The sequence below is a fragment of the Lepus europaeus genome, chromosome 9 (genome assembly GCF_033115175.1).
Source record: "Lepus europaeus isolate LE1 chromosome 9, mLepTim1.pri, whole genome shotgun sequence".
NCBI classification, from domain to species: domain Eukaryota; kingdom Metazoa; phylum Chordata; class Mammalia; order Lagomorpha; family Leporidae; genus Lepus; species Lepus europaeus.
Genome location: NC_084835.1, coordinates 45,605,994 through 45,629,860, shown reverse-complemented (window position 1 = coordinate 45,629,860; position 23,867 = coordinate 45,605,994). Strand labels below are relative to the sequence as shown.

Here is a 23,867-nt window from a genome sequence, read left to right as displayed (position 1 = left end):
GCATCCCTGGTCCCTACCACTGGATGCCAGTAGCACAATTCCCCCTCCCAGTTATAACAACTCCAAATGCCTTCCAACATTTACTGAATGTCCACCGGCAGGTGAGGGGATGGAGGGTGGAGTGGAGGTGGTGCAGGTTGCCCAGGTGGGAAACTTTTGTTATGGAAGGACAGATTTCTTTTCTTTTGAAGTTCTTTTTTTTTATCTAATTTTTTAAATTTATTTTTTATTTTATATTTTTTGACAGGCAGAATGGACAGTGAGAGAGAGAGAGACAGAGAGAAAGGTCTTCCTTTTGCCATTGGTTCACCCTCCAATGGCCGCCATGGTGCTTCTCCTGGTCTCCCATGGGGTGCAGGGCCCAAGCACTTGGGCCATCCTCCACTGTACTCCCGGGCCATAGCAGAGAGCTGGCCTGGAAGAGGGGCAACCGGGACTAGAACCCGGTGTGCCGGCGCCGCAAGGCGGAGGATTAGCCTGTTGAGCCATGGCGCCGGCCTTGAAGTTCTTTTTTTTTAAAAAATATATATTTTAGTTTAATTGAGAGACAGAGAGAGAGAGAGAGAGAAATATTTACATCCACTGGTTCACTCCCCAAATGCCTGCAATGGGGGACTGGGTCAAAGCTGGGAGCTCAATCCAGGTCTCCCACATGAGTGTCAGGAACCCAGTTCCTTGAGCCATCATCACTGCCTCCCAGGATCTGCGTTAGCAGGAAGTTGGAGTCAGGAGCAGAGCTGGGCATCAAATCCAGGTGCTCTAAGATGGGACGCAGGTGTCTGATCTGCCAGACCGAATCCCTACCCCTGACTTTTTTTTTATTTAATGCTGATGTTTTCTCTATTCCAGCTGTGCCCTTTTCTCTAACACTCTGTGTTTTTAATAGTTGAACCTCAGGGAAACAATTCTATATGCATGCACATCTTACTGTAGCCAGTAGAAACGGATACCATCCATTTTTTACCACCTACCAAGATCCTGGTGGCTGTGTCCTAGTCCATGTAACAATCCATCCTACAAAAATCAAAAGAGGTACCCCATGTGTGAGCTGATTGTGACTCTCAGCTACGGTATGTTGAGCTCTTGAGGTCTTAGCATGAAGTGTGTTGCATCTGACACGTTTGTTCCAAGCTCACATCAGCTGTTCTGTTCCTACTTTCTTCAGTCAGGGACATTCTGATAAAAGTGAGGTCAGAATTCCGCCACCATACATATCCACCTGTTGGAAGGAAATCAGATTTTTTGGAAAAAGACCAAAAACTTGTGCAAACATGCAGACCTGTTTCATCATACTTCAAATTCTTATTTTTCAAATATTTATTTGAAAAGAAGAGTTGGAGGGAGGGGGAAAGAAAGAGGGGGGTGAGAGAAAAAGAGAGAGAGAGAGAGAAATGTTCCATTCACTGTCTCAGTCCCCAAATAGCTGAAGTCAGGGTCTCCCAAGGGTCCCAAGTACCAACCATCATCCTGTTATGTTCCCAGGTGCATTAGCAGGGAGCTGGATCCTAAGTGGAGTAGCCAGGACTGCAACCAGCACTCCAGTGTGGGATGCGTGTGTCACAAGCAGCTGTTTAACCCCGGGTGCCATAATGCCTGACCCTAAAATTTTTATTTAAAGTTCATGAATTCATGAGGAAGGAGTAAAGGAAGATCTGATTCCCTGGAAGACTATTTGAAGACGCATTGAACACGCCCACTTGCACCATTCCACAAGTTTCCCATTCAGTGTAACAGACTCAGGTTATCTCCATTCTTGGGATAGGAGTTGTCGGTGGCAGGGATTTGGTAATAGGCACTGGTTTAACTCCTGTTCAGTCCAGTCTCCCCTCTGTGTGGACGTGTGCTTGGTGCACTAATAATTAACCACTTGTATCTACACTCTAAGGGACAGGTTGCTAATCCTGTCTGCATTATCAGCATGTATGTTCTTGACTTCAACAAACTGCATATACAAAGAAGAAATGCCTCTGAAAAGCCAATTAAAGATTTTCTTTAGATTTTTGAGGCTTTAAAATGATAATCAAAAGACTGCTTTGAACCAGGCTGGTTTGCAGTATTACCCTCTGCCCTGTTCTCATTTTTCCCTTTCTCTACACATTGGTAAACAAGAGATCAGTCTTTTTTAAAAAATTATTTATTTATATATTTGAGAGTGAGTTTCAGATGGTGAGAGGGAGAAACAGAGAGAAAGGTCTTCCATCTGCTGGTTCATCCCCAAATAGCCACAGTGGCTGGAGCTGCACTGATCCAAAGCCAGGAGCCACGAGCTTCTTCCGTGTCTCTCATGTGGGTGCAGGGGCCCAAGGACATGGGCCAACTTCTACTGCTTTCCCAGGCCATATCAGAGAGCTGGATTGGAAGAGAAGCAGCCAGGACTAGAACCGGCACCCATATGGGATGCCCACAGCGTTGACCCCAAGAGCTCAGTCTTAACATCCCAGAACGTTATGGTTGTTTTTGTGCTATCATTAGAAGAAATGTTGACTTCATTGATGTTACAGTCCTCATCTAGCCAGGAGACAAAAGTAAAATAACATTTTTAAAGATTTGAACTGAGAATGGAGTTCAATTTCAGGTTCGTGTATGATGGGGAGAAGAGTCATCTGCACTGGAGCAGTGTTTAGTGACCTCCCCAAGGGCTGGGTCTTATGACCTGGTAATGACCACTGTGATTTATTGAGCACCTACTGCATACCAGGCACTTTACATACATTATCTTTGTGCACTCGCAGAGCATTGTGCACTTTTCATGGTAGCACTTCCTGCAGTTCCCATCTCTGCCTCTCTAGATGGCTGATTGATTAGTGTGTGTCCTCCTGATCAGACATCTCCATCGCCTCCATGTTGATGGAGCTATATCACTTTTTGCTCCCCATTGCTGCCCTAACACTTCCTACAGGGTCTGGTACATACTAGGTAGGTAAAAACTGAATATTGCTTAGAAGGATGAATAAACTGGATTCAGAGGAATATGACTTTTAAATGAGGAAACTAAAAGATGGACTGGTCGAATACAGATTGCAGAAAACTGAAATTGTCAGAGCTGAGAACCAGACCCAAGGAAGTCTGTTCCCTTTCCCCTGCACCTGCCTTCTCAGACTTTGATGGTGGGTGGGGGTGGGGAGGCTCTTGTTCATGCAGAGTCTGATTGTGTTGACCTGAGATGGACCCAAGAATTTACGTTTCTGACAAGCTCTTGAGTGATGCCCCTGCAGCTGTCCCCACCACCCTGCTCTGTGTCCTCCCCCTCAGGTGTACTGCACAGTTGCAGTGTAAAAAGTGGTTACTTCCTTACATGCCAGGGGCAAACGTGGTTCTAGCTGGAAGCCCTTGTCATGAAACACATCCCTGGCCCCCTGTGCAGGTTTCCTGCAGGAAGTCCCACAGGGGTCTGCTCCTGGATAAATACGCTGGCTCCTCCACCAGCTGTTTATCCGTGGGCTGTGGCCTTTGATATGTCTTAACTCAGGGATCGATGCTTATGGGCCCTGTCACATCCGTTTTACAGGTGAAGATGGTTATAGCCGAGAATTGTAACTCCTTGTATCAGATGCCAGAGTAGTAAGGTGCATACTTGATAGCAGGTGTTGTTTCTAGCATAAATAGGCCCCATACCTTCACCTTAACTATTTACCATAGGAATGCAAGGAGTAGTAACATGTTTTCAAAAGTTTCTTGCAGTGTTTAGTGGACAAGTGAATCCTGCTGTGTTCAAGCCTCATCAGACATCAGCAGGTCCAATAAGCTTTCGATGACCCCAAAACCCAGTACGTGAAGGGAAGCTGTTGTGCACCACCCCCACTGTTGTTACCACTCCGCCCATTCTGGGCACCTCGGGCTCGGCCCTTCCTGTTGGCATGTCTGTGACAGTGTGCTGGAGGGACCCTGGTGAAAGGCTTTGATCTCTTTCTAGGCGTCCTCCCTGGCCCAGCACTTCCTTGGGGAACAAGCACAGCAGCTGGCTTTTTCGCAAGTCAGAGTGTGGAGCCAAAGTCTTGGTGCTTGTCTTGATCAGGTGACAGCACCTGGGAGGTGTATAGGGGCCCCTCGGCCAGAGCTGGGAGTGCTGAGCCCTGTGCAGTCTGATTCCTTTGTCACAGCTCCACTTACACTTTGTCACCAGCCTCCAGCTGTTTCACAGATCCTGCGTTCAACCCTTGCTAACTGTGGCACCGGAGCTGGGTTCCTGACTTTGAGGCCAACTGGTGCTATGTTCTTCCCACCCATTCACAGAAGAGCTATTCAAAAATCTTCGCTCCAATTGGAGCCTACCCTTTGTTCATCATGTAACATGATGTCACCGTGTGTGTGTGTGTGTGTGTAAGGTTTGAAGATAAACATGTGTATGTTGCATTCCAGTTGTATAGCTGTAACAATTGAAGGGGTGCTTGAGAAAAGACTTATTTTAGCTCTGTGTTTTGAACAGCTCTTTCAGGTCCTGCCCATCATGGTGTTCAGCTGTGCTAAAGGGTCCTGAAGGGTGGTTTAATGAGATGAGGACCTAGGTTCGGGGCATCGTTACATTATTGAAATCATACTGAAAGTAAATTGGCAGCTGCCTGGAGTTTGTCCTGAAGTCACTTATTGGAGAGCTTGCCCTTAGTTCTCTTCACGGGGACAGATGAGGCCCGGGAATGACAGATGATGAATGGAGAATTCACTGCCATGGAGTTTCCTTAGAGCAACCGTGCGCTTTCACATCTTTCTATCTTTTCGCATCAGCATTTCTCCCTCTCATTTTTATCTTTCATTTGTCTGGGAGCATTATTTTGGTTTTAATCTCTGTAAACTCTACACCCATGCCTTTGGATTAATGGACTTTCTGAGGTGGTGATTCAGGTGTACAGATGTTGGAAGTCATAAATAGAAGAGAGGTTATATCTCCTTGTCCATGTACATCTGCATCCATTCAAACACACAGATACACGTATGCAGTATCTATAGAACTATACTCATTTAGTAGTACCTTAGCATCATTGCCATTGTTCCCATAAAATACAGTATTTTATGAAATGATACAATCTATGAAGCATTTCCCATTATGTAGACACCATGTCTTTAAATTATAGCAATTTCTTAAGATTTTAAGGCAAAATGAGCTCTTAGAAGTATGATTAATAGCAGGGAATGAGGCTAATGCTGGGTCATCAGAGGCTCTCCATTACAAAAAAGGTTGGGCTCGTAAAAGCATCCATCTTTTTGACCAATAAAGCATTTGAATGATATGCTTATAGTTTTTATCATACGGCGGTGACTTGGTGCTGAATAAACTCTGAACTTGCATTGTGGAAAGGCAGCATTGCTTAAGCGGCTGATGCACCAATGCCTTGATGGTGTGAGAAAAGGCATGCCTGGAAGGGGAGGGTGCCTTGTTGGAGCTGCTGGCTTGAGGTTTACGATGTCTTCTCTCAGTGAAACCCCCATGACCCAGGAGCCCCATTTGGTTTGGGGGCAAGAGCACCTGGCTTCTTGGTTGGTTATTTCTTGAGCAGTGCACGTGTACACAGTAGGTGCTCAGTGTGTGCCTTACACATGGCATCATTAGGAATACAGTGCTTACTGGTCACGCAGAGAGCCCGGGTCCTCCTGTGGCCCTCTTAGGTCCCCTCTCGCTAAGTTCCCCAGGACCTGAGTCTTAGGCCACTGGCTTGGTGGGTTGGAAAAGGCTTTTTAGGTGCTTCTTCAAACATTCACCCATTCTCATTTCTGTGATTCAGTGTTGAAACAATCGCATTTTCAGTTCTTTTTAAAAATCCTTCTGATAAAACCAAGGAGAAGGACTCAGTATGGTGGCACCTTTAATCTGTCTGTGCCAGTTGCAAGCTCAGTATTTAACAAAGACCATGGCTGCCACTCAGAGCTTCTGAGAACAGCAGGATCTGGCTGGACTTTCACACCATTGGCTGGGCTTTATTACACCCATTATCAAGTCTTCTCTGACGGAGGGGTGCATGCTGGCTTTCCACTTGAAGAAGCGAAACAAAGTTTCCTCTGAAGCAGGTTGTTTATCAAAAGCCAATCATTTGAAAACAACAGTTTAGGACATCAAGGTGGTGATGGAAGAAAGGCTGGAGCTAACGGAAAAATTAATGCTCGCACCCGGGATCCGGGCTCAGAAGACACTACCTCCATGGAATCCCAGAACACATAGAGCGCTCAGTGCTGCGGAGAGCAGCCGGGAAAAGAATGAATTAGTCTTTCCTCGGGCCCTCCCCCTCCCCCTGGAATTCCTGAAGACTAGTTTCAGTTTTTTATGCAAAAGGAGTTTTTATTTTTATTTATTTGACAGAGTTAGTACAGAAAGAGACAGAGAGAAAGGTCTTCCTTCCGTTGGTTCACCCTCCAAATGGCTGCCATGGCCGGCGCGCTGCACCGATCAAGAGCCAGGAGCCAGGTGCCAGGTGCTTCCTCCTGGTCTCCCATGCGGGTGCAGGGCCCAAGGACTTGGGCCATCCTCCACTGCCCTCCCGGGCCACAGCAGAGAGCTGGACTGGAAGAGGAGCAACCGGTTGCAACCATATGGGTTGCCGGCACCACAGGTGGAGGATCAACCATGTGAGCCACGGCGCCGGCCCCACAAAAGGATTTTTAAGCAGTGCATTCTTTTTAAATAAATAAAACTTAAAATTGAGGCTCCGTAGAAATTAAAACAAGGAAACTGGGCACATGAAGCCGGAGGCAGAGGTGGTCAGCTCAGCGTTCAGATGTTACTGGGGAAGAGGGGAGACACACAGCAGGTGGCTTATCCCACTCATGATTCCAAGCAACCTCCAGTTAGGTAGTGGAGTTTTTTGGGGGGATAGGTACAGGTTTAGCTTAGCTTTGCAGGTCTCACTGATTGGCTTTGGTCATGGGAAATGGTTACAACCCTTTGGATTACCATCCAGGATGGCACATTGTGTTTCTAATACTTTCCGTGGCTTCTAGTTCATCCCAGCGTCTGGGAAGGAAAATGGCAACGAAGCTGGGCAAAGCTGGGAAAGACCTGGGCTGCGGAGTTTTGAGTCCGCTTTGCTGAGGAAGCAGGTGGAGTGGGCCTGGCAGGGTGCAGCCTTCTGCATTCTGCCTTCATTCTCTCGTCTCCTGAGTCTGCCCTGGGACGTGGCATGTGGCACTTAACTCCTCTGTGCTTCCCTGTCCCCCTGACCACACGCACGGGGCAGTATGGAGTTTGAGGACGTTCTGTCCTGCAAGCATTGGAAGAAGCGTCTGTTAGTTGTTCCAGCAGCCAGGCTTGCATCATCACTCAGTTGAGCAAGTCTCTTTCTCTAGGGCAGTAGAACAGCACCAGCCCCAGAGGGCTCCCTGGGGCAGCAGAGGGAGTTCTCAGGGCCCCCAAGCCGTTGTCCGGAAGCTGTGAGCAGGTCCTTGTGCCTGAGAAACGCCCTCCTGGTGGGAGGTTTCTTCCCCAGACACTGGAGGCCTAAGAGCTATGCTGATGTGGGGAAAAGCAGACTGTCAGCAGAGAGATTTAGGAAACCAACCACAGTACAGCAAAACAAAAACACAAAAGAAAACACCCTAGTTACTTTGTGACTCTAGGTCTGCAGAACAAAGATTAGACCGTGGATACATGAGCTGGAAGAAAGCAGCAGCCAGACAGGGCTGAGAAGGTGAAAGTGATGCTGGCAGAGGGAGCATGGGGAAGACACAATTTTTAAAAAATATTCTGGACAGAGATGAAAATTCCGATAACCTGACTGTGAATAATACAGTTGCCAGAACCTTCTGAGGTGTGTATTTACTTTTTAAATTTTGTTTTCTCACTTTGAAATTTTACTGCATCCAGTAGACATTGTTTCATTGTATTTGGTACTGACATAATACAGAAACCTTAAAAAATTAGATAACTGGTCATAAGATATAGATAAATTATCAAACGGTTTTTCCAGTTTGCTTTGCTTATTACATTCTAAGTGATAGAGGGATGTTTCTCACACGTAGCAAAGTTAAGCAGTTTAATAATGTTAAAGTATCTGTAAAATAGATGCAAGCTCATGCTTTAATTGCAAATTGTATCCCTAAATATAGTACCTGTGATAGGACGCGGTAACTTTCTTATAGTGCAGGGTAAGCTGCTTTACAGGGTAGCACTCGTCCAGGGAATTTTAAAGACCAGAATCACAGCATGGAATAGTTTGATTTTTGCAGAGGGGTCTGGAAGGCTACAAATGTCTTTGTGGGTCTAGCTGGCTTTCGGGAACTTGGAAAAGAAGCTTAGTATAGGGAGAAAGAAACATCGGGATGTTCCTTCTGGATCTGGGGTCCAAGGTTAGAGTGTGTGTTTGACCGGTATATTTCATTGATAAAAGATGAGCCTGGGAAATGAACGTGGAGTTGCTCAAGCGGAAAACATCACAATCTTTTAAAAGCTGTTTCCAAATCCAACCTTCAGGAGTTTTTCCACCACGTGGATGCTTTATTTTTATCTGCAAACTAAGAAGTGAGGAAAGAAACAAAGAAATGAATGAGGCTCTCTTTGCCTCATTTGGGGGTGACCTCTTTTTTCTCCAGTGGGGGGACCTTAAAAAAAAAAAAAACCTAAGCAATATCACCAGTAAAGAGTTAACCGGATTTCACTTGATCTACCATGGCTTATATGATGATGAGTAATTCGAGGTTGGTAACAGCAAATTGTTGTTTATAAGCAAACATGGCATTGTGCAAACAAGCAAGCTTGGTCTCCAACTGGTTTGATTTCATGGTGGTCAGCAGCTGATGTCTGTAACATACAACCTTTCTGCCTCTCTAAATGTCAGAAGAATGACTGTTTGTTTATCTTGCCTTCTTCCCAGCTGTTTACTCTGTAATGCATTTACCTCGACCTTGATTCCCAAAGACTGGCCCCTTTCTCCTCCCCAGTTCTGTTTACGTTAGTCCTGCCCCTGGTGTCACCTATGAAATCTGTTGATTATTCCACCTGGTTAATGTTAAATTGCTCTTGTAAGATGATGTGTTTGTTCATAAACACAAATGCTGGGCCTCTTGTTTACTGTACCCATGGCAGCAATCGTTATTAAACAAATATTGCTTTGTTTGCGGGTGTGAGCAGCAGTTTATCCTGTAAGGTCTATTTAAAAACACACACACACAAAAACTCAAATGCTAGAATTTTGATAAAGAAAGAAAAAGGGGAACTTGTCCCTGGAATGTGGTTGAAACAGACTTAGGTTTGCTTTTCTTATCTTTTGCTTGGATGAAGGGGCTGGAGAGATTAGCAAGTTGTTTGGTTTTTCTAAGAGATTTCCTTAGTGTAATGATATCTATGCAGTTGTTTGCTTTTTTCAGAAGGGAGAGAGCTCTCCTGAAAGGCCACTAGCTCAGTAATAGAGCATCAGATGGCTAGGAAATTCTTTGTGGGACAAACAAGGACTAAGAAGGTGTAGGAGGAAAAGTCTAGTACTATGCACAAGGCGACCACCACAGAAAGGTACAGCCCTTGGATTTTGTATTCTTGTGTGTGTGTTGTGTGTTGTATGTGGGCTGCTGCATGTACTCGTGGTCAAGTCTGAGAAGGGAACTTTGAGTTGGACGGGTTCTGAATAAATCCTCTGTGATGCAAATGGAGACGTTTCAGTCGGCAGGCAAGTTATATAGTTAATATAGTGCACATATTTCTAAGCCGTGGTTTTCCTCTTACCTGGCTCCTTTTACAATGAGTTTACGCCATGGGTAGTTTCTGGGTAAGTAAAGTATGTCTCTTTGTTCTGTCTGGCATGTGTGCAGCGCTCGTCCCTGGGACACTGGGCGCCACGGCAGATAAGACCTGAACACGAGCCTGTCCTTTGTCATGTTTTGCAAACAACCCGGCAAACTCAGTTCACATTGTTTTGTTTTGTTTTAGAATTATTGTTTGTTGCTGTTTCTGAATCTACCTCGTGTTTTAATACCAGGCAGAGCCTCTTAGCCTTTGCTGTAAATTGCAGAGATACAACACTTGGGGCAGGGGTGGGTGAGGGTAGAGGCTGGGGGGATGGTGACCTTCAAAGGCAAAGGGTGGTCTTCCGTCTCAAAGAAGGTGTGCTAACCCATGTGTGAGAGTGACTGTTGATGGCCAGGGGTGGGCATCCAAATAAATATGCTGGAAGTTTTAAAGGATAAAATTAAAATAATTGTCGCCAGCGGACAGTGGAGTCTTGCAGCCCCGAGATTCTAATGGCTTGTTGCATTCATTGAGTCACCGTGATGCCATGAACATATTGTTCATGTGGGCCACTGGAGCGGCCAGGAGCTAGAGGCGAAGTGGGAGGTGCGTGAAGTGTATCATCAAGCACATCACTCACCGACTCATGTCGGGAGCCTGGCCCCGGGTCCGTTCAATGACATAAAATATGGAAATGAAAACCCCAAAAAAGTCCAGAGTGGCTGTTGGTTCACTCTTCTTCCACCAGTGATTTGTCTGCTGGGTTCAGCTGTTTGAATGTTCCAGTGATGAAAGTTAGGCACGCCTTGTGCCATGCCACACTTAAACCCTGTCTGGTTCTGTAAAAAGTGCCTTTTAATTAGCCTCCCCAGAACACCTGGCCCCGTCATCCCTGACCTTCAGAGGCTTCCTCGTGGCAGAGCAAACAGCCTCGCACTGGGTTGGCACAGCGCCTTTTCGGTCTCTTTAATTATTTGAGCTGGTCGCAACGCGCAGGTAAGGAGTGGGCACACAGCTTCCTGTGTACGACTGGGTCCCTGAGCGGCTCCGTTCTGTCTTCCTGGTTCGCCCCAGTGGCTCTTGTCTAGCAGGAGAAAAGGGAGTCCAGCCCAACAGTCGCCAAAAACCTAAAAATATAAGCCAGACAGCTGTCATTTTCAGAGAGGGGTGACCTGTTATCTGCTCTTACTGGGGTCTTATCAAGATTGTGGGCTCCTAGCAGGTTTGATCAAGACAGGTTTGAGAGTGAGGTATCTCCAGATGCTCTGTACAGGGTTACCGCCTGGGTGTTGGAATTCAGAAAGCTTTCACTGGGAAAGGTGAAACGTGCTCTCTGCACAAGGGAACCCCGGTGGAGAAGGGAAGCCAGACTCTGGCTGGAGACATTATTTTATTACCCCCTACTCCATCAGCTAAGTTCTCAGTCATGCATTACAAGGAAATTAAACATCCTTTTTCCCTACCATTTCCAGTCCATCTGAATTGCCCTTATGTGTATTAAATGCTCACCATGGGTTGGGTTTTTTGTTGCTTGATTATCTTTACATTTGCAGTGAATGGGACAAAACCTGCGTCCCTGAAGACTTAACATGGTTGAATGGCTTAAGTTACTCTCTGCATAACTTGCTGAGAGGTGCAGCCAGTAGACCATTTCAAACACACGTATATAGGAAGGGGAAGGTCTTGCAAAACTTCATGGCAAACACGTGTTATGAAAAAACACAAACTCCAAACTTTTCTACTGGTCTTTTAATTCTGTTTTCCATGAACTTTCTGAAGTACCTTCATAAAGTTCATGGCTAGCACAAGCCTTGATCTTGTTTGAACAAGATGTTAAGCTTGGATTTTTCCATTATTTAGTCATCTAGTCAAAAATTCAACAATCAGGTAGTAAACTCCTATTATGTGCAAGGTGTACCTAAAAGTAAAGTTTGAGACAGAGTACTTATTTGCTTACTCTTTTAAAAGATGCATTTATTTATTTGAAAGGCAAAGTGACAGAGGGAAGGAGGGGGACAGAGAGAGAGCGCCAGATCATTGATTCACTTCCCTCATGGTTGCAATGTCTGGGAGCTGCGCCAGGCTGAAGCCAGGAATCAAGACATCTGTCCAGGTCTCTCATGTGGGTGACAGGGGGCCAAGTACTTGGGCCATCATCTGCTGCCTTCCCAGGTGCATTTGCAGGAACCTGGATTGAAAGCAGAACAGCCAGCCAGGACTCGAACTGGTGCTGACGTGGGATGCCTGGGTTGCAGCCAGCAGCTTAACCCATTGTGCCAAAATTCCAAAATTCCAGCCCCCTCCTCCTTTTTTTTTTTTTTTTTTTTGGTAACTCTTATTAACAAATGGAGGTGGAGAGGTAGGGAAGGAAACTATTTTAAAGTGAATGCCTCTTCTTCCATTTAATTGATAAACTGTTTCCGGTTTAATTGGTCAGTACAAACTAGTTTCTACTTTTCCCTCTCCTTTAAACTATAAGGGCAAGAGTGGTACCACATGTAAGCATCGTTTTCCTACATTCCTGCCAACTTAGGAGTTCCTTGCTTCACTCGGGCCCCATGGCTGTAGATGCTCCCCACTGGCTGGCTGAGATCAGAGTCCCTGTGTCCTTGCCCTTCCATTGCTTGCGCCTGGCTCTGTGTCTCTCATTCCAGAGAGTAGGGTAGAGCATGGTGCTCTTAGGACAGGAAGCTCCCTGGAGGAGGCCCAGCCCATCACTGCTGTCCTGTTCCCAAATCAACTCTATTCACCTGAGACCTGAGCTGGTCCCAGCCTTGCCCTGACTTCCCAGATGGCCACAGGGCCACCTTTTGATTTCTGGAGGTTTTTTTTTTTTTTAAATCCTCTTTTAAAAATATATATATACTTCTGAAAATTTCCTTGGTCCTAAACTTTTCCTTCCTAACTGCTAAAGGAAACATCAGGTTTCTTAAAACATAGATGCAAGCCTCTAAAGTGCACAATAAAGTTGATAATACATAAATCATTTTTAACAACAGGTAATATGCATAATTTATGGTGTTACAGTGCTATCTTTTTGATATTTATGATGGATAATGCTCAGTTTTTGCCCTCATATTACTGCTTTAAATTATACCACAAGAAAATTAATGAGAAAGTAGATTTATGGGTTTCATTTGTTTGTCAATTCGGAAATTAATTGGGTGTTAATTTTAGCCGTCCCTCATCAGAGCGGGACTTTAGTGTGTGTGCATTACTTTGCATTCATTGTAGCTTACCTCCCATTTACTGTGGGTCACTAGCTTTGCATACATTAAAATAGCCCTCCGGCTCCTTCCCTTGATTACTTTTTGAACTGCCATGCATTAGCAAATTTACGCCTTTCTGTTATAATTATGAAAATTTGGTATTGGAAGGTGGTGGGTCCATAACACAGTCAGGGCACCGACTTCTCTTCCTAAACTTGGCTCTTGAGTCATTTTTCCCCTCAGTCGGGACCCTTCCTAGTATGCCTGAAGGGTGCGTTCGGCACATGCAGAAGTTCTCCCGGATGGAGCAACAGCCACAGGGACTGGGTTTCTCTCCTTCTGTTTGTCTTCCACCCGCTCTGTTCCTTCAGGAGTGTGCTGTGCAGCCCTGCCTGTGGACGGCAACTCGGCATCGTGGGTCCAGGGCTCCTGAGGCCCCTCCTCGCCGCTCTGCCCTCCCCTGCTGCTTTGACCGCAAGTCTCAGTAATTCCTCACTGCCACCTGCTCCAGTAGCCTGCTGCCAGGTGCAGTGGATAAGATGCTGCTTGGCTTGCCTGCATCCCTTCTTGGAGTGCCTGGATTTGAGTCCCAGCTTGGCTTCCCATTCCAGCTTCCTGCCAATGGGGACCCTGGGAGGCAGCAGGTGCTAGCTCGACTAGTTGTATCACTGCTGTACCCACATAGGAGACCTGGATTGAGAGTCTGGCTCCTGGCTTCAACCTGACCCAGACTCAGTTGTCGCAGGCATTTTGGGAGCTAACCAGCAGATGAGAGATCTCTTTCTCTCTCTCTCTCTCTCTTTCTCTCTCTCTCTCTCTCTCTGATTATATCTCTCTGCCTTTCAAGTAGATAAGATAAACAAAGGCCTGTGCCTTGTGCTAGGAAATGCAGTGTCTCCAGTGTTGCCAGACTCTCATCTGGGGTGTTTTCTGTTCTTTGCTTCTTTCTCTGTTTTGCATGAGAATAATATCCCGTGGGCAGAGTAGGGAGTTGTTTAATATCCCAGAGCAGCCCACTGTTTGCCTCCTAGGGTGAAAAAGTCTGTGTAGCTGCACCTTGCTCCTTAAAACTTTGTCTTGTCTCATGTTGCCATGTAAAATAAACCCTTTGCACATTTGAAGGGAACCAGTTTGTTTGCCGGATGAGACCTAGAAACAAGTGTACGCTGTGTATCTTCATACAGATAGGCCTGTCTTCTCTTTTCCTGAACGTTGCATACACAGTGACTGAGAATTTTGATCCTTGATGCAACATGAGTGTTTCAGAAGTCCTTCTCTCAGAACTAAAACCAGCTTCACTCTCATCCTTAGGCTTCCCAGTCTACAAACTGTGTGGAGATTACTGATGATAAAGTAAGAACTGTGTGTTCTGTATTTCCAGACTAATGAAAGCCTCATAGCCTCTCTAGTCTTAAACTGCCTCCCTTCCACCCTCCCTCCCTGTCTGCCTTCCTCCTTTCTGTCCACCCTCCTTCTCTCCTTCCCTCCTCCCACTCTCCCTCCCTCCTCCCTCTCTCCCTCCGTCGTACCCCCTCCCTCCCTCCCTCCCCCTTTCTCTCCCTCCCTTCTCTCCCTCCCTTCTCTCCTTCTCCCTCTCTCCCCCCCCTCCCCCTCCCTCCCCCCTCCTGCTGTCCCTCCCTCCTTCCCTTTCCTTTATCTCCCCATCGGCTTCTGCTGCCTCTTCAAAGCTGCCTGCCATTTTCCTTCTTTGCTGACGCCTGGGCTGAACAGTGAGAAGAGAATTTTTCCTTTTGGATGGAGGGACAGGACTATGCAATCCCGCTCTTCGTTTTCCTAAAAAGTGGTTTCACCATGAACTTCTCTTCTCTTCTCCCCATGGAAGTAGAAACATATTTTACAAAACTATGTTGAGTTTAATTTACACATCCTTTCACGAACAGACCAAGTTCTTTAAGGGCATTTATTCTGCTTCATATAAATAATTGATCAGCCAAGTTAATTTACTTCTGCCTGACTTGGTCAGCCTTAATTAACTGCCCTGGAATCAAGACTGAACTTTTTGTTAGCTTAAAATCTTTCACAAGCATGATAACAAGGGCTTTATTTTCCCTAAATTTTCAGCATCAACACTGTAACCAAGGAACTAATCATAATAACAAAGCACTGCTTTAATTTACTATAAATACGTTGGCCTGGACATTATGAATTTTCCAGAATACGTCCAGACAGCGGCCCTGTTGGCAGTGGCGATAAATAAGCCTGCTGCAGTCAGTTCTTACCCTTTCCTACGAGTTCCTCCAGCGCGAAAATCGATCTTCTGGAAGCCAGTAGCTCTGTAACGTTTCCAGGCGTGTCGTGCGGGCCGTTTTGGCTCCTTTGCAGCATGTGTGCAGCGGCGGCGGCCGCCTTTGTAGAGTTGTGTTGAGTGGATCGTGTGTTTGAACCGGGCCCTGCTCATTTGGAGAAGGCAGGTGCGGGAAGCAGGTTTGGCCTTGTGCGTGGGTGTGGCGTGACCCTGCCCTCCCGGTGCCCGGCCTTTACTCTCAGACACATTGGGGATTATTCACTCTAGCTTATTCTCACTTTGTCGTGGAGCAAGGCAGCTTTGTTGATTACAGGGGGTCCCTGAGGGGAGGGGAGGTTGTACAAAGTGAGTGCCCGCAGCCAGCTTCCTCCTTGCAGAGGGTGCAGTGCGTGAGAGGGGCCAGAGTTGCTGCCTCTGTCCAGTGACTGGCTGCCGGACGACTCCAGGAGGGTAAAACTCAATGGAAAAAGAGCCTCTTGTTTGCTAAAAAATGCTTCCACATCCCACCCTGGTATTGGAATGTTTTTTTTTTTTTTTTTTTTTTTTTTTTTGTGCACCTGCCACCCTCATTGTTGTCTTCCGTCAAATGTACTTAGTTTCCTTTCCTCTGATTGACTTGTTCAGTGCCCAGCCTATAGGACATTGCAAACTGGAAATGCACCATCCTTCCTTAAAGGGACAGGTTTGTGTCTGAAAATGGGGGCATAGTTACAGTCACACCTGTCCCTTCATCTGTCGAGCTGAAGTTTTCTTATCTGTAAAATGGGGATAGCCTTTACTTGCCTTATCGCCTGTATAGACTTGTGAGTTTGAAAAGGACATCTGGGGACTTTGCCGTGTGTGACGTGTGATAGATAGAAAGGTTTATTAAGTGGCTTGGGGTGTTCAGTAGACACGGTGCTGGCCCAGCCACTGTTAGAAATCTGCTTAGACATTGACACTCTTAATTTTTCACATGTGCTTTTCAAAAAGCTGTTTTCTCCTGATTGGTTTGAGAGATGATGAGAAATTTTAAATCTTCCAACCTACATACTACTGCTAGCACTTGACTAATTAAGGACATCCTTAGACCAAAAATAATCCTTTATGCAATTTTGGTCCCAAAGCCTGCACTCTCACAAACCTGATTCACAAGCCAAGCTTGGCTCAGTGCCTAAAAAACTCGTACTGCAGGACTTGGCACCCGGCATTGGAACCGCTCGGAGCAGAGACAGGGCCTTCTCATCGACTCGTGTGACTCCACCCACCAGGATGGTGTCAAGCGAAGGAAGTGAAAGCCCAGCCAGTCACTCAGACACCTGTTCCCAGGCCTGGGATCCGGATGGTCACATGGTCTGGAACAGCATCATTCTACCTGCAGCTCTGTTTCATAGTCCACTAAACATGGCCCATTCTGAGACAGGCATCACGTTTATGCATAGGCAGCCTTTCTGTCGTTGGGGGATCCAGTCCCTAATAAGATTAAAGAATTATTTTTTTCTTTAGGTAACTTCTGACAAACCCTAATCATTACATGGGTTTCTTTGCCAACTACTCAAAGACAGCCATCTCTTCAGATATCTTAACAGTGTGCCTTTTCCTTAGCTTCCGTAGAAATGGGCTAGCTGGAGGAGAAACTGAAGTCTTGGGGGAAAAATACTTGGCTTTTACAAACTGATTCCTTTTTAGAGATGAATAAGGTAATCATGTTGCCATGAAGTACCTTGTGGCCTGATTCTTTACACCTTTCATTTTTTAATTCAATCAAGAGGTAGAGAGATTGAGACAGACAAAGCTCCCATCTGTGGGTTCACTCTGCAGATGCCCACAGCAGTCAGCACTGGGCCAGGCTGAAGCTGGGCACTCAGTCCAGGTCTCCATCATGGGTAGCAGAGACCCAATCATTTGCTCTGCCTCCCAGGGTCTGCATTGGGAGGAAGCCAGGCCGAGGATGCTGGAGCAGGAAGCCAGCCTCGGCACCCTGAGTTGGGATGCAGACACGTTGAGCATTGCCTTATTAAATCTGAAGCCATCCTACGGGCACATTCCCTTGGGAAAGCTGTTGTTGTTGTAATAGATTCTTTCCTCGCGAGAAAGTAAGGACGTGCCATGTTTAAAGGACTGTAATTACTGGAAAGTCTCATCTCAAGAGAGGAGAGGCAATCAGCTGCTGTTTTTGTGTATGTTTCCCACCTGTTAACAAAAAATTCCATGCTTAATCTACTTCAGAATTGGATTAACTTAAAAATATATATGGCTCCTGGGTTGAAGAAGTCTGTGTGAAGTTGGATCATAGGAAACATGGAAGGAAATGAAGAAGAATGTGAACTGTTCCCTTGTAAATTCCTCCTTTGCATTTTTGTGCAAGTCTGAAAAAAAAAAAAAACAGAATTAAGCCAATTTTTAGCAAAAAGACAAGTTCCTCTAAAGATTCCCAGAGTGTCTGATGAATTGCCCTGTTGTCACATATTTGATGTATGGGGGAGAAATATGTAGCAGTAGATGTATATACAAGAGGTCTTCAAAGAAATTCATGGACAGTGTATATATATTCAAAAATGCATGAATTTTTTTTTGCACCAAAATACAGTTATTTTCAAATTGTATTTCTCCATGAGCTTTTTGAAGTACCTTTGCATGTCCTTCCATGATTGGAGCAAACTTGTGTTCCAAGTTTTCTGTCCTTTTATCTCGAGTCGGTGTCGCACAGTAACGTCTTACAGATTCAGACCTTTCTCAGCTGTGATGTCTGACCTGCCAGCTTCCTCTGGTGACTTACTTTTCCTTTTCCAAGTCCTCGTCCAGGATTTGGCATGTGACCCTGTCATTCCCGTTGTTTTGCTTCCCCTCCACCTGAAGTTTAAGAAAACACCTTGTGGTTAGTAGTTTTGACTCCAGTGTGAATTGGCTTAAATCCACCATTCCTAACTGTGGTTCAGAGTGCACAGAGTCTAAGTACCCTCTTGGAGTCTCAGTTTTCTCATCTGTAGACTGGGGATAGCGGTTGTCATCAGAGGAGAGTGGGGGGCAAATGCATATGCAGATCACCTCTCCGGCAACTGCCTGATTGCTATCATTATTATTATTATTAGCAGTTGACATGCGCAAATTATCTGTCTTTTGCCACATTTAGAAGCCTTGACTGAGTTGACTCCTTGGGCTAAGTTGATTGCCTAGGCTAACCATTCTGTGTTTGCAGAGTAGCAAGGATGAATGTGGAATGTGTTTACGCAGGTATTCTGTGTCCTCCTGCCGCAGTGGATAGCTTTCTCTATTAGACATTTAGTGCTTTCACATTCGTTCCTTTTGTTGTGTCTGCCTGGGCAAGATTTTTTCTTTTCTTTTTTTATTAACTCAATATAAGGGTCAGACCCTTTGGAACTTACTCCAGACTCTGAAGATCAGCAATCCCACATGAGAAACGGCTACCTTTGGGTGGATGATCTAAACTGCAAAACAAAGATTAGAGTCTGAATTTATGTAACATCTGAGAGGTGAGGGCTTCCCTGCCCCCTCTCTCCAAGTGGCCCAACTCGTTGGAATGGCCAGGTTTGAAGTGTGTCAGTTTAAGGGCTTCCAAGGAGAAGGAGTCTTTCAAATGCCTTTGGCATTGACTGTGAAGTTTTTCAGCACCAATGACCTCCCGGAGCCTCCTTGGAATGTGAGCGTATCATCTCCTGACAAGCTGAGGTTAGGGAGTATTTCTTTTCTTTTTCTTTTATAATTCATGTTTGTTTATTATTTTTTCTTTATTAATGCAGGCAGACAGACAAACTGAGACAAGAGGGACAAAGAGAAAGAGATATAACTCCCACCTACTGGTTCACTCCCCCAAATGCCCACAATGGGCAGCACTAGGTCAGGCCACAGCTGGGAGCTGGGCACTCGATTTCGGTCTCCCATGTGGGTGGCAGGGACCCAACGACATGATCTGTCGCCACTGTCTTCCGATGCTCACATCAGCAGGAAGCTGGAGTGGGGAGCAGTGTGAGGTGGGATGCAGGATCTGAACCACCAGGCCAAACACTCACCCGGTGAAGCTGGAGAGGATTCAGACAGGAGTACAGAACGCTGCGCAGTGCCCGCACATGTTAAAACTTAATGTTGTTTCCAGTGTGTGCTGTGGGACGACTTACTGGTTTTTGAGCAGATCAACCAGATTTAATCAGAGAGGTTAAACCCTGAAGTCTAGGTTCACATGAAAATATTCATTTTTCCGCCTGCAGGAGAACAGGTTGATGCATTTCCAGCAATACTATTGATACTTAAATTAGGATTCCTAAAACTAGGGATTGACCCACCAAGGAAGGATAAACAAGAATGGAGGGAAAAAAAAAAGACAACTGTTAACAGATTTTGGCAACATTGAAGGCCAGGGCGCTTCTGCTTAGGAACAACAACTGTTTTAACAGCTGCCCTTTTCTTTCTCCCCCGCCCTGCCTGAAAATGGTTCTCGCAGGTTTTTGAGTCATGATGCAAGAATCTGGGACTGAGACGAAAAGCAACGGTTCAGCCATCCAGAATGGGTCGAGTGGCGGCAACCACTTGCTAGAGTGTAGCAGCCTCCGGGAGGGCCGGTCCAACGGGGAGACGCCCACCGTGGACATCGGCACAGCCGACCTCACCCACGTCCAGCAGCAGCAACAGCAGCAGCAGCAGCAGCAGCAGCAGCAGGTACTGGGCTGTGGAGTGCAGGGCGGCGGCGGGTGCTGGGTGGGAGTGTCAACCCCATTTCACGCTTAGTCGCCATCAGTGTTCTGTGCTCACCCGTGTGCCTGTCAGCAGTGTTGTGTAAGCCAGCTCTGCTCCAGGTCGCCTGGTGGCCGCCAAGGAGGACAACTCTCCAAGCCCCGTGTGAGTTGCAAGTCTCAGAAGTCCCATAGGGGGAGAGTTTTTTGGAGTCTAGGATGGAATGGGTCTTTGTCCATGCCTCCCTATAGGTGTCACCTAACCTTTCACTGCTTTGTGCACACTCTTAGGAGAGCAGTTCCCACAAAAAGACAGAGGAAACAAAACAAAAATGAGCATAAGCCTTATAAGGAAGGAAACAGAGTAGCAGATAAGGGAAGTAAGAGAAAAGGGTAAGTAAATAAGGAGAGTAGAACTAAATAGAAATTCAGGCAGAAGTGGTTAAATGGAGCAGGCAAAATGTCCAGGACACAGGTGTCAGTGTAACACATTGCTCTCTGCTACCATAAAAAGTTAGGGATGTGGTCCTGTATTTCTTGTTTTCATGTGGTAGTTCATATTCATGTTTCAAACCATCTCTTAATGGTGCCTCCCAGAAGCACAGGTAAGTTGGGACATAGTCTTTGGAGGTAGGCGAATGGGTACCTATGAGTGACTGGTGAAATATTTCCTAATGATAAATAAAGGTGACACAAGAAACAGTGTTGTGTTGGCAGGTGTGAAGGAAAATTCAAATAAGTAAATACTGTTTGCTTCAAGACTGACTTTGGTTCGCCAGCCTCTCTTGGAGTCGGGAAACATTTTGAGTTTTTGTTACTGATCATGAGCGGTTTTCATTCCAGTTTCATCACTGATTTCATTTATTCAGTATGTGGTCATGGCGCCTTGTGTAAACAGGTGAGGGAAAAGGTACACAAACCACTAGCAGTGGCGTAAGCGAGGGGGCAAATCGTTTCTCAAACCACTTTCTTGGAATCTGTATCTCAGAGAAGACCAAGGATTCCCTTCCTGTGTTAAGGACATCGCTTTTGTAAAGGCTCTAAAGCATTTGTAACGTTTTCTTCATGCAAAAAGTTTTTCAAACTATAAGGAATCATTGGATTGTTTAACCCATTGCAAGGTGGTGGAAGCGTCATGAGACCATAGAGGAAAAAAAAGAAAACAGGCCAAAGTTGCAATTCTGAGGGCTTCCTGCAAGTGATTGAGTCTCCCCTTCACGGGCTGCCCATTTGTACCTGTGCCTTGAGCCTCACGTCAGCTGAAATTTTTGTGCTTTTTGTGTGTGTGTGTGTATTTAAATGTTGTGCATTTGAATTAATGCAGAGAAGGCTAAATTCTAACAAATGAGATTATGATCAAAATCCAGCTGTAAACAGAAGAGCATCCGTGTGTTTCACATCATGTGTGAGGTTCTCAGCTAGTAACGGTTACAGCGAGAAAAACCAGTTGGTATTTTGGAGTGCTGTTTTATAGGCCCTTACTAAAAGAGGTCAAGATCAACTGTTCCTCTGTGGAGCAGTGGTGGTGGGGCTGTTGACAGATGTGGTGTGCATCACAAATAATTAGTATTTGGAGTACATTAATTGAAATAAACTTGGGAATTTGTGTTTGAAGAACTGAAAAATCATTCAGAATCGCAACGTAGTAAGTCAGTCCAAAACTTTCACATGCACAGTGTGTCATCAGAATACACGCACGCACACAGCAAGAATAACAATAACAAATGAGCTGCGCCGCACACAGTTAGCAAAGCACATTTCAACAGCAGCTTCCTTAAACAGTATCAGTGACAAGATTAGCCGTCCACATCTTCCCTCTTTACCTTGGCTGTGACCACTTTGGAAAACTTATTGTTTTGGGTTATTGATGCAAAGGTCAAGAAACTGATTTTGACCGTACTTCATAACTCTTCTTTAACATTTGATGTCAGATTTATTTGTATTTGCCATTGATATGGTTTCAGATGAAAGAAAACAGTTGGCTCCGTTGTTGTGGCTAAAACTCCAATCATCGTGGTTGGCAAGCCTTTTTAGGGCTCTTAAAATAAAATATTGACAGCTCTTTGCCACCCCCTAAGTATCTACTATGGCTCTTAACAGGTTGTTGGGGGAAAGGGACAAGCTATAGATGAAACAAGAATCACTGTAGGATTTGAAAATATTTCACAGGACTCGAGCGCCCAGAGTTCTCTTGCAGACTGACAACTGCAGCAATTAAGCAGTTGGGAGAAATCTGAACAGCACAGGGTGGACGCGGTTGTTTTCGTCATTTTTATTCTACAGGTTTTTACTTGAAGTGAGAATACCAGCAGTGAGAAAATCGCAGCCATGCTGAATTCATTACTGCAGTAGTCACACAAAACCACGGATAAAATTTCAATAACTGCAGGCCACAGTTGAGTAAACAGTTGCACTGAAATTTAATTCCTGTTGACTTTTCCCCCATTCCTCGCCAGGGGCACATTCTGATTCCGTAGTACAAAGACAACAGGGGTTACAGCTTTGATTAATGTAGGACAGTGGAAGAGAATTAGAACTGCAAAATATGTCAGAAGTCCATGGAACACAAAGATCCGGCTTAAAAGGCCTTGGTATAAAAATGAGTTAATTATGCTCTGCGTTGAACTGAATGGTACAGGATTTTCCAGTGGCACCAGGGCCATCATTGATGATAGAGGGGCAGTTTGTACCCTAGTGCCAGAATTTAAAATCAATACGTGCAACCCTTCCATGTTTGCTCCATATTACCAAAGATAATTACAGATTCCAGCAAATGCCCTTTTCCCAGTGGAGGCTCTGATGATGAGGATTCACCTAGGAGTAGTGAGCTCCATACTGTTTGGTTTATAGTTTGGCTGAATTGGGTCCAAACAGAGTTTTTTTTTTTTTTTCTTTGTTTTAAAGAAAAAATTAGTTGACAGCCTAGAGAAATGGAAGGAATCTGGCTTTTCCATCTTCTCTTGAAAAATCAGGATATCTGGTAACCTTGGGCCGATAGTCCCACAAGGGCAGCAATTGTTAGGAGATGAATTGCTGCTGGAGACGGGCGCTGCAGCCGTCCAGTTCACGCTGGTGGCCGCCCAGTAGCATCACTCAATTATGCCCTGTAGGTAGTGGAGTCGGTGATTCTGGTCTAGCGGAATGCAGTCATCACTCAGAAGCCATCAGCCAAGGAGAGGTGCCGTTCGGTGGAGGGGCCCCCCAGCACACTCCCCAATTGTCTTCCTCCCTCCAAACTAAATGGATTATCCCTGTAATGTTTCAACTCTATTTATATCTGTGCCATGAAACTATTATAACAATAGTTTTCTAATAATATAATTTGATAGACTATCTGAACATTTTCTTTTAGCCATGGAGTAATTCTTTACCCAATACCATAACTGCTTTTTATTTCCTATTATGCCTGCCCCATTTCTATGTCTGTAAAAGTTCTGTATTGGATGTGCACCAGTCCATTATGAAACTCAGCAACAAATACTATTACCAATTACGAAAGGTTTTTTTTTCTCCCCCTAAAGAAGGGATTTTAAAATGTCCAGAGCAATTTCATAAACTGTGTGGATTAATGCATTTTAAAAGTCTTGAATTTTAGAAAGCAGAATTTTATTTCCATATTGCTGCAAATGAGAGCTTTTTCAGATAAGCATATTACATAGAGCATAATGTTTAGAAGTTTCGCCGTATACAGCATATGCTGTCAGGTCAATTAACAGAATGCATACTAGAAAGTGTTTATTCAATAAAAATGAATAGCTGTTAAATAAAACAGCTATCTCTTACCATTCTATTTAATGAGGGGTGTGTTTTTATTTTTGTTGTGGGGCTTTTTTCTGGTGCCACCTGTCGTTTTATTGTCTGCAAGTCGGTATAGGCAGAGCTTTGGTTGCTGTGGATTTGGGCTGTGTCTGTCATTTCAACTGAAGGGGGCAGTTTTCGGGGACCCTGTGACAGTGATGTAAAATGCAAAGATTAGCTGTGTTTGCGATTTGAGCGTTTATTATTTAGGGGGTATGATTAAATGAAGTGTTTCACTTCACATAATCTTTGACCTTTGGTTTAAGGTATTGTACATTTTAGTG

General features: G+C 45.2%; 1 protein-coding gene across 4 annotated transcripts in view; it reads left to right on the top strand.

The window, feature by feature from the left end:
* FOXP1 (forkhead box P1) overlaps positions 1-23,867 on the top strand; it is a 625,834-nt gene that overhangs the window by 362,266 nt on the left and 239,701 nt on the right. For all 4 annotated transcript variants that reach the window (XM_062201264.1, XM_062201263.1, XM_062201262.1 and 1 more), the window contains exon 5: positions 19,557-19,771. In XM_062201264.1, the coding sequence (XP_062057248.1) occupies positions 19,568-19,771 (204 nt within the window). In that variant the 5' untranslated portion in view covers positions 19,557-19,567. The remainder of the gene's footprint in view (positions 1-19,556; positions 19,772-23,867) is intronic.